At 49.4% G+C, this 13,918-nt stretch overlaps 1 protein-coding gene across 3 annotated transcripts in view; it reads right to left on the bottom strand.

Annotated features, from left to right (window-relative positions):
* Window positions 1–1,110: 1,110 nt before the first annotated feature.
* The window catches only part of TEAD3 (TEA domain transcription factor 3), a 58,010-nt gene continuing 45,202 nt past the window's right edge, over window positions 1,111–13,918 (bottom strand). For 2 of the 3 annotated variants that reach the window (XM_043500425.1, XM_038380218.2), the window contains exons 8-13: window positions 13,439–13,500; window positions 11,194–11,327; window positions 10,639–10,812; window positions 8,872–9,012; window positions 8,168–8,320; window positions 2,141–5,934 (exon numbers count right to left, since the gene is read on the bottom strand). In XM_043500425.1, coding sequence (XP_043356360.1) covers window positions 5,821–5,934; window positions 8,168–8,320; window positions 8,872–9,012; window positions 10,639–10,812; window positions 11,194–11,327; window positions 13,439–13,500 — 778 coding nt within the window. In that variant the 3' untranslated portion in view covers window positions 2,141–5,820. Of the gene's footprint in view, window positions 5,935–8,167; window positions 8,321–8,871; window positions 9,013–10,638; window positions 10,813–11,193; window positions 11,328–13,438; window positions 13,501–13,918 lie in introns of all 3 variants that reach the window. The other variant, XM_038380217.2, reaches the window with a different exon arrangement.

The following is a 13,918-nucleotide window of genomic DNA, read 5'->3' on the forward strand; positions in this document are numbered from 1 at the left end:
TGGATATATGCACGGTGATTGTGTGCACTGTATTTATCTGAACAATGTTTCACCCACTCTGCAGCCATGAAGCCTAAGTAGAAAAGATCTCTCAGTCCAGGGCGATAGTATCTTTTCAGGGGAGCCCTCTACCCCAGGATTCCAGGACCAGCAACGTGGTAGCCTGTCTCCAGGAGACACTCAGTACAGATGGGGATGCTCTTAGCCCTACTTAGGGCTCTTAATTTTCAAAGGGGAGGGGATAGGGGACAACAAACAGACTCTCAGATTTCTTTTCCTTGCATAATGACAGGTTTCAGAGTAGCAGCCGTGTTAGTCTGTATTCGCAAAAAGAAAAGGAGTACTTGTGGCACCTTAGAGACTAACAAATTTATTAGAGCATACTTCATCCGATGAAGTGAGCTGTAGCTCACGAAAGCTTATGCTCTAATAAATTTGTTAATCTCTACGGTGCCACAAGTACTCTTTCTTTTTCTCAGATTTCTGACATTCATGGCCAAAAACGGAAAAACTGCCTCTGAGATTCAGAATGTGAGTACCAATACATATACTGCTGTCTTGGTTTGGGGTTTCTTGAAACAAATGATGACCTAAGATTTAGTAAGAAAAATACTTCTCTGATAAATAGGTCTTGATATTCATCTAAACGTTGATATTTGCTTTTTCTCCTCCGTCTTACATTTGGGGAAATCAACACAAGGAATATGTAAGTGCCTTGCCTGTTGAAGATGATGGATGGATTGTAGTGGATAAACAACAAAAATGCACCCTTAACAAACAAAACCCCATCACCTGCAATCTAAGAGGTTATAGAAAATCTGAAGAAGGGTGATAATGTAGATAAAGACTGGATCCACAGCTGGGTTCAATCCTGGCTCAGACACAGACTCTCTGTGTGACTTTGAGAAAGGAACTGCATCTCTCAACCCCCCACGTTTGTAACATGAGAATGATGCTAGTCCCTTTGTCTTGTCTGTTTGGCCTGTAGGCTCTCTCCTCCTTTGTATATGTACAGCACCTAGCGCAATGGGGTTTGATCTCTGTTAGGGTCTCTAGTCAGTGCAATGATACAAAACAATAGACAATAAAAATACCAGCTCGGGAACTGTGTTGAGCCAACCCATGAACAAATAATTTTAATGGTTTTCAGCAGACCCATCGTTTTGTAGGCGCTCCACTGTCTCACCTTGTTGAAGTTGGACAGATCCAGTAAACACAACAAATATATGATACAACCCATCACAGCTGGATTAAAAAAAATACACAAAAAATATAATACATAAAAAATGGTTTTACATTGTGGACTGACACAGCTCTACAAATGGTGACCATAACCCTGGTAAGCTTTACAAAGTCTTTAAAAAAATAAAACAGTACTTCATGTGAAATTCATAAATACAATGGGGGAGGAGGAGAGGAAGGGGCTTGGTTATTGATTAAGAGTCTCTGGGTACCTGTTTAAGTCCCATTACAGGAGAGCCACGCATTTGGCATCTCTGCCGCTGTCCCTTAGGAATGAGCGGCAGCCGGGCTAACGGGCAGCACGTGGGTGTGTATTTGTGTCCGCAAACCAGAGGTCAGAGGGCGTGTGAGAACAGCCAGGGAACTAGGCAGCGGATCTACTGCATGATGCTCTGAGATTACAAGGGAGGGAGGTGGGTGGGTTGCAGAGGAAGGGCTAAGAAACATAAAACAGTCCAGTTTAAGAAGAGATTTTTTCAAACAGGGCTCTGGCCCAGTGGGGGAGCGGGGCAAACACAAAGGCGGGGCAGGTTGTGTTGGGTTTTTATAAAGCCCAACTCGTCTAGCAGAGCAAACTCCCCCCACCCTCCCCTCGGCGAGGGGACTGGAGCCTGCCGCAGGAGTGTATACAGTGCCCTCTGTCCGGAAGGCAGGTTTAGTGAGGGGAAGAGGGGGGCATTGTTGTGTCTCTCTGCATGCTGACGGGAATGCTTGGAAAAGGGAGGGTTGAACCTCAATTCCCAGAGTTTTAGATCTGCAAGTGAAACAAACAAACATGCTACATATAAGAAACCCAGCCAGGTCTCCCCACCACTGGAACATGGGCACAGAAAGGGACTATGGAGATTCAGGATTCTCCCCCTCCCGAACTGCACAGACAGCAGCTCCCCACCTCCTCCTCCAGCTACTCCCTACCCCACAGCTAGAGATGGGCCGAAGCGTCCAGACGTCAGCGTGCTCGGCCTTCGAGAATCAGCCACCGACAACTGAGTCTTCCTAGGAACGAAGCTTGTGCCGCTCTGGGGGACAGCTACTCGCCCACACCAAGGGGGACAGGGAGCCTGGGACATTTGCTCCACCCACCCAGGAAGACTGGGGACCAAGGTTCAGAATAACTCAGGGGTGGAAGTCCTGGGAGTCTTCACATGCCTTCGCTCTGAATTCCACGTACCATCAGTTCTTGGAACTTCAGCGCCTGCTGTTTGCTCCCCAGCACGGCCGTGTATGCTCTGCATTAAGGTTTATTTCCTGAGCTAGTGCACTGGGCTTTGCTGTATTACTGCTCTGGTTCCAACAGACCGCCCCGTCAACAGTCCCATCAGCTCCCTCCGGCTCACACGGGCATGGGCGTGTCCGTCAAGACTCCCCAGGGAGGGGTTTCCAGGATGCCCACAGGTGGCACCAATCGCAATGTTATTAGAATAGTTAAATATGTTGTACTAGAAAAACTTTCACCAACAGATGGTTTCCTTCAAGGGTTGGAATCTTCACAATTCCCTCAATGCTCCTGACAGCTTCCCCCGGTCACAGAAACCCAGGGCCCTCATATGGGATTCAAAGACCCATAACTTGCCTGCCTGCCTACCTAGCTATACAATAACTGTACACCTGGTCACCAAGCAATGTCTGGGCATCTAGCCTTCAGAACAACATGCTAATCAATCCCTAGCTCCAGCAGAGGGGGCATAAAAAGGAAGAAGAAAAGGGTCAATACTGAAGATTCAGCCCCTTGAAAGCGAGGCTAAGTCCACTGGGAAGGACAGGGTATGAAGCAACGAAACGTCTGTCTCCGTAACATCCCCTTCCCCTCCCTTCTGCCTCCTCAACCCAGCACTGCTCTCACTTTCCTCCCAGGAGAGTGGGAGGAAGGCAGCACTGGAACGACAAGCCATTAACCCACAAGTTTAGGAAGTAGCACAATGCAGTAGGGCTCACATATCTGTGAGATCCCCTCCTTGTCCCCCTTCATCCGGAGCAGGCCCCCTCCTGAAGACAGCAAAAGGAAGAGAAGTCTGCAGAGTAATGGGGAGGAAGGGAGAGGACCCTAAGGGCAGTGTCCCCCCTGCTCTCCTTCCACTACATCTATGCCACCTACATGCACCAAACCTTTGAGATCTGCCCAATCACCATCTGCCTGATATGGCCAGTCTCTTCCTTCAGGCACCATCTCAAAGACCCCCGCTCTCTTTGGGCCCCTTTCCAGAGATCTGCAGTCTCCTAGGAGACTGACATTTTTCCAGCACTGGGACCTCCCCTTGCAGCAGCCTTGCTGGGATCAGCCTACAAGCTAATCTAGCTGGGCGACAAGGACCCTTGGATTCCAGCCATCAGCAGGCCAATCCATTCACCCTCTTCATGCTAGCGATCTCTCTCTTGCTCCAGCTTCCGCCAGACTCACTCGTCTTAGTGGCAAAAGAAGCACGTTCCAACTCCTAACTCCCTAATGCAATATGGCCTCCTCCCCGAAATGCAGCCACAGATAGCTTCCCCCAGTTAGTCACAAAGCCCTCAAAGGAAATCCCCATGTCAAGTGATAGGCTCTGAGCTCCTCAGTGGAAAAGCCACGTCCCTCAGTGGGGATTGGACAGGGCATAGGAGAGGCAGTGGGAAGGGCAGGTGGGGCAAGGGAAAAGCATAAACTGAAAAAAGTCAGACCGAAAATGCCAAAGAGGATGAGATGGAAAATTTACATATGTAAATTAGGGTGGGAAAACACAATCCTGTTGCCATTTCCCTATTACTTACTATTAAGCCACAAATGAATAATTAGAGGAACACTACTGAGTAAAAACCCCTGGGCCTAAGCCCGGATGGTGCGCGGAGCCCAAACTCCTACTGACTTCAGCGGGAGAGGAGGACATTCATCACCTTTTATTTTGCTAGTTGGTGTGTTCCTGCATCTGAACTGACACTATACGAGTCAGTTTCACGTTGGTTCTAGTCACTTTCACAAGGCTGGGCTGCAAACGCTGCAGGGGCAGGAGAGTTCCACCCCAATTAAAAATACGCTCTCTCTTTAAAAAAATACGTATTTTAAAACTTAATTTTAAAAAATTATGAAAAAAATGTTTCCATTCAAGTTTGAACAACTCTCCTGACTGCCCCTTTAAATGACAAACCCTACATTTTGGACCTTCACTACCCAACAGTGTCCCTTTAAGCTGTACCCCAGACATATCACCACCTTCCATTTTGTCACAGCTACATGGCCAGATTTCAGCCAATGCGACACCCCTGAAGTCCAGGGAGTTGTGTGGTTCACACCATTGGTGGATTTGGCTAATGGGGAGAATGTGAGGTGGGTTATAAGGTACCACTGTGGTGGATGGGTAGACTCCACTCCATTGCCTGCAGATGGGAACGATCAGGAAAGCAATGGGAGGTGATAGGGAAAGTTAATACCCTGCTAAACTGATCTTCTGGCTTTGGTCTAAGCTTTTCCTGCATCTCTGCCATGAAGTCAGATGCCAAAGCATCGGCAAGAGCTGCTTAAAGCTTCCAGTCGCTTGGGATGTTTGAGAATTTCCTGGGTGATCCCATCCTTTCCCAGCCCAGGGACCTCCCCCCCGGCCTCTCAGACTCTGCCTGGGTACAGCCATTATACTGCTGGTCTCCATAGCCTCTGAGATCTCTTTTCTCCAGCTGAGTCCCTTCCTGTCATTCTGCCACCTTCCTGTCCTCCCACCACCTGCTCTGACCTCCCACAGCCATGCACTTAGGACCCTCTTCTCTCAACTGGTTCAACACATGCTCCAAGGTGATGCACCCACACTCCCAATGTCTGGGACACTGCCGTGGGACCAACGCCCTCCCACACGAACCATAATGCCAAGCATATTGCTGTGGGTACCTCCATAACCGTAGCTCCAGGGACAGTGTTGCAGGATCTCTGCACTCCTGAAACAAACACAGTGCTCAGTGCCATTGCTGTGATAACACTTTTTACAGTCACCATTCCCTCTTGCAACTAACTGACGGGGACGTTACACACAAAGACCTGACCTGCGTCTCTGTGGGCCATGCTGGCTTTGCACATCGCCCACTGCAGAGAGTGGGGCAGAAAAATTCTCCCTTTCCCTTGCCTGTTTCCAGACCAGACCATGTCTTTTTGGATAAACCAGGCAGCATCCACTTTCTCATCCCACTCTGAAAGGCAATTTCAGCACCACCCACTCATCAGAATGAAGCCAGGCAGAGCTGGGCCGGGGCGCACGATCATTTATATCTGAGCAAGGAGGCGCATCTGGGTATTAAGAAGGGGCTGTCGGTCGATGTGGCAACATGCCGCTCTAGGACGGCATGCTGGGAAAGGCACACAGGCGGTAGGCCTCAGCAACGACGAAGGCCAAGTCTTTCCCCTTCCAGCTCTGGATGAGCCCCTCCTTTCGCTCTATGGTTTCTTCTTCTTATTCTTTTAAAAAAAATTGTTCCTAAGTAGAAAACATCTTTGATTGTGAGTCAGTCTTTTTGGCTTTTCTTTTTCTCGTTTTCAAAAGACTTCCACAGAGGCATCCTGCACGGGCAGCTTCTCTGCAAAGGCCTCCCTCCCCCCCATGCCCCACCCATCCCACAGGGCCTCTAGTCTTTGACCAACTTGTACACGTGGTGCTGGGCGCCGTGCTCGCTGGTGGATACCTCAAAAACAAAGGCTATACAGAGCAAGGTTTCCTGGGTATCCCTATTCGTAACAACCTGGGTGGATAGGAGAGAGAGAGGAGTCAGGAGAGTCCAGAGATGGCTTCTGTGTTATCTTGTAAGGCACAGTTTTACCATGTGGATAATTTATTTTATAGATCTGTATCCACATGTACATATACACACACACACACACACACACACACACACACACACCCACCCTGAGTCTCCGCTGGCTTGCGCCTTGTGAAGCCACTTACCCTAGTACAACGTAGGTGAAATCTAGAGCTGGTGCAAACGCCAAACTTTTGTTTCTTGGGACATTTTTGACACTTTACAATTTGTTTTCATTCTGAACCGGAACAAAAACAAATATTTTCAAAACTTCCCATGAAACAGAACTTCTGGCCCCAAAAAGTAGTGTTGGAAAAATATTGAAATTTTATTTCAAAGTGAAATCTTTCTTTAGAAATGTATATGATTTTTAAAATGTTTTTATATTACGTTTTTTTTACATTAGTTCTGATAAGACATGTAAGAATCTATAATGACATGTGATGTCAGATTATGCTATGACTTGACGTATGGTAGCATATTTTACACTACTACTACAGGTCATGAAATAATGTACATATGATAAAATCTACAAACAAATACATTTCAAAACAAACGTTTCCAAAAGAAATTTCATTTGGAAAATAAATTTTCTGTGGGAAATGGCATTGAAATCGACACAATTTCTCAGAAAATTTCAGTTTTATCTAAACAGTATTTGTTTTGAGGACTATTTTGTGACCAGCTCCAGTGAATTACGTGTATCGGGTACACAGCTGCATATATATTTATTAATATGGGTATCTCTATAGTGTCTATTCACTTTACATTTGAATGTATTTTATACACACACTCACTTTTGAAGGATAAAATTCGTGTGAACAAAATAGGATTAACCCCCCCCCCCCCAAGAAAAAAGCTCTCTCAAAATCCCTGTGTGATTTTGCCTCAAACTTTCCCCTAAAGGCCACCTCGGCACAAGATGTGGCCTGTAAAAATTCTAGGTTCTAGGAAAGCTGGTTCGATCAGGAAATGGCTTTGAAGAAATTAGAGCCTGTGTTTTCAAAATGATTTTAAGTGTCCAACTTGAATCACCTTAAACAAGCCTGATTTCTAGAGGGCAGGTGCTCAGCACTGTCTGACTATCAGGGTTTATTCATAGATACTAAGGTCAGAAGGGACCGTTCTGATCATCTAGTCTGACCTCCTGCACAGCGCAGGCAACAGAATCTCACCCACCCACTCCTACGAAAAACCTCACCTATGTCTGAGCTATTGAAGTCCTCAAATCGTGGTTTAAAGACTTCAAGGAGCAGAGAAGCCTCCCTCAAGTGACCCGTGCCCCATGCTACAGAGAAAGGCGAAAACCTCCAGGGCCTCTTCCAATCTGCCCTGGAGGAAAATTCCTTCCCGACCCCAAATATGGCGATCAGCTGAACCCTGAGCATATGGGCAAGATTCACCAGCCAGATACTACAGAAAATTCTTTCCTGGGTAACTCAGATTCCACCCATCTAATATCCCATCACAGGTCATTAGGCCTATTTACCATGAATATTTAAAGATCAATTACTTACCAAAATCACATTATCTTATCATACCATCTCCTCCATAAACTTATAGAGTTTAATCTTAAAGCCAGATAGATCTTTTGCCCCCACTGCTTCCCTTGGAAGGCTATTCCAAAACTTCACTCCTCTGATGGTTAGAAACCTTCGTCTAATTTCAAGTCTAAACTTCCCCATGGCCAGTTTATATCCATTTGTTCTTGTGTCCACACTGGAACTGATCTTAAATAATTCCTCTCCCTCTCCGGTATTTATCCCTCTGATATATTTATAGAGAGCAATCATATCTCCCCTCAACCTTCTTTTGGTTAGGCTAAACAAGCCAAGCTCCTTGAGTCTCCTTTCATAAGACAAGTTTTCCATTCCTCGAATCATCCTAGTAGCCCTTCTCTGTACCTGTTCCAGTTTGAATTCATCTAAGGCATTCATTTAACGCAACCCAAGGAGTGCATCCAGAATAACTATTCACTTCTGAAAGTTTAGGCCCTGGTCTATAGTGGGGGGACATCTTCAGTCTTAACCATGGGAGGGAGGGGATTTGCACCGACATGCAACAAAGGGTGGTCATATGATTGTGGTCATCAGTAAGTCGTGCGTCACTTATGCATGGTGAGCCTGGAAGTGGAGAATGGGGATGGAAGAAGAAGAAAGGAGGCAACATCAGGTACCTGCAGGATGGTGAAATTCTCCAGGACGCTGTTCATCATGTACTTCTCCGGGAGATGCTTGAGTTTGTGGATGAAGTTGATCATGTATTCGCACATGGGGGACCGATGGATTCGATAGACGAACCGGCCATTCTCCAGCCGTGCGTACTCTGTCTGCAGAAGAACAGATCCAGGTGCTCAGTGTTACTACACAGTTAGCATGTGGCTGCCTTCAGAGTGTGCAAGGGAGCGGGCGGGAGTAGGAGCATGCAGGACAGAGGATGTAGGTAGCAAAGACACTGGGATCTGCAGCATGAGCCTAAGCGAACTGGGATAATATCACTGCAGAAGGCTGAAATTTACTACGTCAGGTAACTAGATGCGCCCAGATCTGTTTAAGGAGCAGCTTTCATCCAGCTATTTCCACTCAATCATGCCTTTAGGCTGTTAGCTCTTTGGGGCTGGATTCTGTTAGCATCTGGCACATTTTACCTGTGACACAGCACTGCACGTTCCTACGATAAGTAATAACGGCACAGATCTCTCTTAATTCAGCTCTGAATCCCCAGGAAGGGGATTTTATAGATGGAGAAGCGGAGGCACAGAGAGGCAGTGACTTCACCAAAGGACACAGGGAGCCAGTTGCAGAACTGGGAATGGAGGCCTGACTCGCCATCTCATGCTCTAGCCACTAGCCCGCACTCCCTCACGGGCGTGGGACTCACCTCTACCTTCTCGACGACTTGCTTCCCAAAGGAGCACACCTTGGTGGAGACAGTGACAGTCATGTTCTCTGCGCTGCTGTACTGGCTGCTCACGCCATAGAAGGTCCCAGGACCGTCCTGGATCGTGCTGTTCAGATCCGCCTAAAGCAGAGGAAAAGGGAGGGCGTTACCAGGAATTGAGCTAAGCTTTGGCTGGAGGCGGGAAGGTCCAGAATGTGGAGCTTTCAGGGACAGGGACCTGGAGGTAAAAAAAAGTCACTGATTTACAGAAATACCATCTTTCTCTACGGACTGAATGCACAGAGAGCACTTCTGCCCCTCCTGAAATGCAACCACGTCTGGGGAGAAAGACAGTAGCTGTTGAACAGTGTGCAGCAAGAGTGCACACTAGGTTAGGACAGGAAGCAGAGAATACCATATAAGCCACTGCAACCCAGCAGGCTGGGGAGAGAATTGAGGGAGGCAGGAGGTAGTTACCACAGTTGGCATTTGGAGCTAAATACCTCTGCTCTTGCAAACACTGCTGCCGGATCTTAAAACCAAGGTCCTTACCCTTCGGGCCGTTCCTGTCTCAGGAGGACACAGTACGGACAACCCTAAGAGGTCAGAAATCAGGATTAGACCCACCCACCCCGCCCCAAACCAGGAGACTTTTAAAAGATAGTGTGTGTTTTGGTCGGTCTTGATTTTTGAACTCCCTCATGCCGCACAGGCGTGTGTGGGGTGGGGGCTGGGGGCAATTAGTGCAGCCAGCTCCCCGAAAATGTATAGAGGAAGGAGATTTTGGCCCCCCGTGGGAGACATGCTGCTCCCTGATGGCGCAGAGCTTCCAGCTTCTCTCCAACCCCCACATTCTGTCTCATTAATTTCATGTCTCCCTGCTCCCTACAACCTGCCCCTCCTCCAGCTGAGCAATTAATTATGTGGCCCTCCCCTCCCAGCCCCCACATCGGTTGCCCTCCCTGCAGCTCCAGAGACTCTTCTCCTCCCACTCCTGGGGGGTGGGGGAGAAGGAGGGCAACTGGAATGGGCACCTCTTCTTGCTGTTCCCAGGCTGGAAGGGGGATACAATTCCAGGGGCTCTTCATGCCCCCTCTTCCCAGGTCTGGGGTTGCAGGCAGAGAGGGACAGAGAGCAGACTGACCCACTGCTTACAGGATGAGGGACGGTCTCCCTCCTGTGCCAATACTGTCGGCTGCGCCTGCTATTCCCCAACCCCGCCACACTCGTTGGACAGAGCTGACATTCCAGTGAAGGCTGGGGCCTTGGGGATCATGGGGAGACTGGCTGCAGTGGGAGGCAGAAGCATGTGGCTGGGGCTGAAATGGCAGCGTTGAAGATGGCACGTCACTGGGTTCAGCAGTGCCTTAGAGGGAAGAGCCCCCTACCAACACAGCTCCCAGCACTGCACTGACTTGGGAGGGAAGCATGCCCCTCTTCTGACTCACCCACACCTGTTCTTGCCGTTTCTAGTGACCCTGGAAGATCCCCCACCCAAGCCTGGACCCAACCCAAGCTGGTGTGGCTTGTAAGGACAGGCAGGATCACCCCCGAGGTGATATAGCTGATAAAAGCCCCTGCATGTCTGTCCACAGCTGCCAGCTGCCACCCTGGCTTCTGCTGGGGAACAAACTTCTTCTGTCTCGACTTGGATCATTGTACAAACAGGTCTGCCGGCTCCTGCCTACCACAGTGTGTGGGAGCATCTGGAAGGGGCTCTAGACACACAGCTGGGCATTGTGGGGAGGGTGGGAGCATGGTTCTTACCCAGAACTTGACAAGGAAGAAGGAGTTCTGGGGTCCTCTCTCGTAGAGCTCCTTCAGGCCCCCCTTCTTCTCGGGGAACTTGTCATAGATCTGACGGATGTCCACGGCCTCCAGCAGGGGGTCGCTGTACGAGGGGTTCGTCTGCCCGATGTGCACGAAGAGGTGTTTGCTATACTGTAGAGGAAGCAGGAAGGGTCAGCAATGTGGGAGCTGTCATCGGTCGCCCTAGACGCACGCACACCACGGAACCACAGCCACTACGGTGATGTTGTGTCAGATGCCGGAACCCAGAGCCCTCCAGCCTCCCATCACCACCTGGGCTAAGAGATCACAGGGACCCAAGCAATGCCTAGAATTGTTCTCCACTCCCCTCTGCTGCACAGAGGCATAGGAGGGGCAGCTCTGGGGGACACCAGACCTGTCCCTGGGCTTGGTGCTAAGAAACATAGGGACAGCAGAAATGCCCTCTCTGATCTCTGGGATCCCCATCCCTGTCAGTCTATTTGGAAGGGCAGGGTGAGGATTCAAAATTCCCGGCGCCCCCCATAGGGTTACCGTTTCAGCATCCCGCGGCACCTCCATGAACGCTGAATACTCCAGGAGCCGCAGCTTAGCGGAGGCGATGGTGCGGTCCTGCCAGACGGGCACGGCCGAGGCAGCCGGTGGGAGAGGAGCCAGGGGCTCGTAACCTAGAACAGAGACAGGGAGACCATCCAGCAAGCCATGGGATAACCTACCATCCCCTAGAGCATACTGGGGAAGCTCAGGGAAACTTGTGCCCGCAACTTCGACGCAGAAAGAGATCTGGCAGGCCTCCGCAAGTCCAGCTGCTCTTCCTCCTAGCCGACGCTGGGCTGGTTTCCTACACTAAGGGCAGGTCTAGATGGCAGGTTTGCTGTGCATTGACTTGACGCGCAGTACATAAGCTGCGGTGACAGCATGAACATGGACAGTGGTTTCCATCTGCATCGTAGCACACACATGATAACTTGGAGCGCCGTAAGTGCGGGGCATTCGGCGGGGACCTCCAGTCTGGCTCTAGAAGTGTCATGCAATGGGGCTGCCACCCCCCTTCCTTGGGGGCCTATTCCAGTAGCAGACACACACACACCTCTTTATGTGATCTACCACTAGAGAGGGACACAGAGCTACAGCGCGTTAGCATTGCCAGGAAGCTCCCCCAGCATACACCCCAGTCTGACTCTCAGCCTGCACACGCTGACCCCCCGTGGTGCTGACTCCCTTCGGATATGTGAGACCCACATCAGCTCCAGACCGAGTTCTGCGTGTTTAAGCCTTTCGCTTTTTCTGTGAACCCTGAGGGAAAACAGAGGCCTGTCCCGCCAGGGACATCCCCCACTCTCCCATCTCTGCTAAGATGGTCAACTTTTGGGGATGGGGGCTGACGGTTATTTAAATTACACACATGCACAGCACCTAACACCACAGGGCTTTGATTCTTGATCAAGGTGTGTCGGCACCACAGCACTGTCAATAACAATTGCCCTCCTTTCCCCTAGAGCAGTGGTTCCCAACCAGGGGTATGCGTGCCCCGGCATACGCAGAGGTCTTCCGGGGGTACGTCACATAATCTAGCTATTTGCCTAGTTTTACAACAGGCTACAGAAAAAGCTCTAGCAATGTCAGTACAAACTAAAAATTTCATACAGACAAGAACCTGCTCTATATACCATACTCTGAAATGAAGTACCATATTTATATTCCAATGGATTGATTTTATAATTTCATGGTAAACATGAGCAAGTCAGCCATTTTTCAGTACTAGTGGCTGTGACACTTTTGTATGTTTATGTCTGCTTTTGTAGGCAAGTTGTTTTTAAGTGAGGTGAAACTTGGGGATACGCAAGACAAATCAACCTCTTGAAAGGGGTACAGCAGTCTGGAAAGATGGAGAACCACTGCCTTAGAGGAAAGCTGGTCTTTGCTACCAGCCCTCCTGAGATCTGTTGTGGCTAACTGGTCTTCCTGGCTAATCAGATTACACTTTGTGATAACGGGGGATTTCCACCTGTGTTTCTTGCTCAATATGTAACAATGCCGCTGGCTGGGTTACCCACAAGGATTGAACCTAGGACTTCTGGAGCCAAGATCATGAGCCTCTACAGCGTGGGCTAAAGAACAGACTCCCTTACCTTGGAAGCAGTAGTGGACATACTAACTTCTATATGTGGTCTAGCCACAAGGGAGGGATAAAGAGCCACGCTATGTTAGCTGGGTTACGTTTGGAAAGGCTGAAGGGTCAGTGGGTGTGCTGGGAGGTTGCTTTATTTCTGGGCCCACCGGGTGGCAGGTTGTTGCTGATAACAGAATTAAACAGGGCAGGTTCTCATTCCAGCGGACTGAGGAGACTCAGGATCAGGGGCAGTCTTGGGAGCTTTGCACCCTGGTGAATTACAGACTATGATGTGGAGGTGACATCATAGTATCTTGGGCTTGGGGCAGGTGTGGGACCAGTTCTCAAGGACTGGTAGCTGGGGTGGCATCTCTGATGCAAAAGAGACAATTCTGCTCTCAAGTGTGAATCCCTGGTGCAGGAGATGATGGAAAGAGGAGGAAACAGCCCGTCAGAAGTTAGAGCTTGGGTGGCCATAGCAAAAGGACACAGAGATGCATATGTGAACATGCACATGAGCAGTGGGCAGAAGCTGGGGTGGAGTAGTTTTCCTCTGGGGGAGGAGCCAAGGGTAGGGCAATTAAGGCAAGCAAACGAATATCTCTGCGCCTCCAAGAGGCAATGCACTGGTGGAAACCTGGCCACCAGTGAAAGCGACCCACTTACTGGCTAGTGATGGAGGCATTGGTGGCTGGATGGGGTAGGCTGGTTGTGCAAATGGTTTAATGCTGAAAAACAAAGTGTATCGTTAGGCAGGTTAATGCAAATCTCATGTATAAAGCGTCCTCCCACCCTCCTGCCCCACCTCCTCTCCATAGGGAGTTTCCTGGACTACTGACACAAGAACATCTATATCCAAATCCACACTGTGTGCTTCTGCGCATGCACACAGAGAGCAACTGCTAATTCTCATCTCCCTACATCTGCCTGCCCCGCTCTCTCCTCCCCAAACGAAGAGGCCTTCTGCACCCCTCCCACCATTCTCCCCCAGCAACTGGGATATGTCCAACCCTCCCTCCCAACACACCCCCCTTAGTCTAGTATAAATGCAGCTCATCCGGAGGCCCATGTTCTCAGTGCACACAGCCATCAGCCAGACACCAGTGCTGGCCAGACCCCAGAGATCATCAGGAGCAAGTCATTAGC

Source organism: Dermochelys coriacea, chromosome 21, assembly GCF_009764565.3.
Source record: "Dermochelys coriacea isolate rDerCor1 chromosome 21, rDerCor1.pri.v4, whole genome shotgun sequence".
In the NCBI taxonomy this organism is placed as follows: Eukaryota; Metazoa; Chordata; order Testudines; family Dermochelyidae; genus Dermochelys; species Dermochelys coriacea.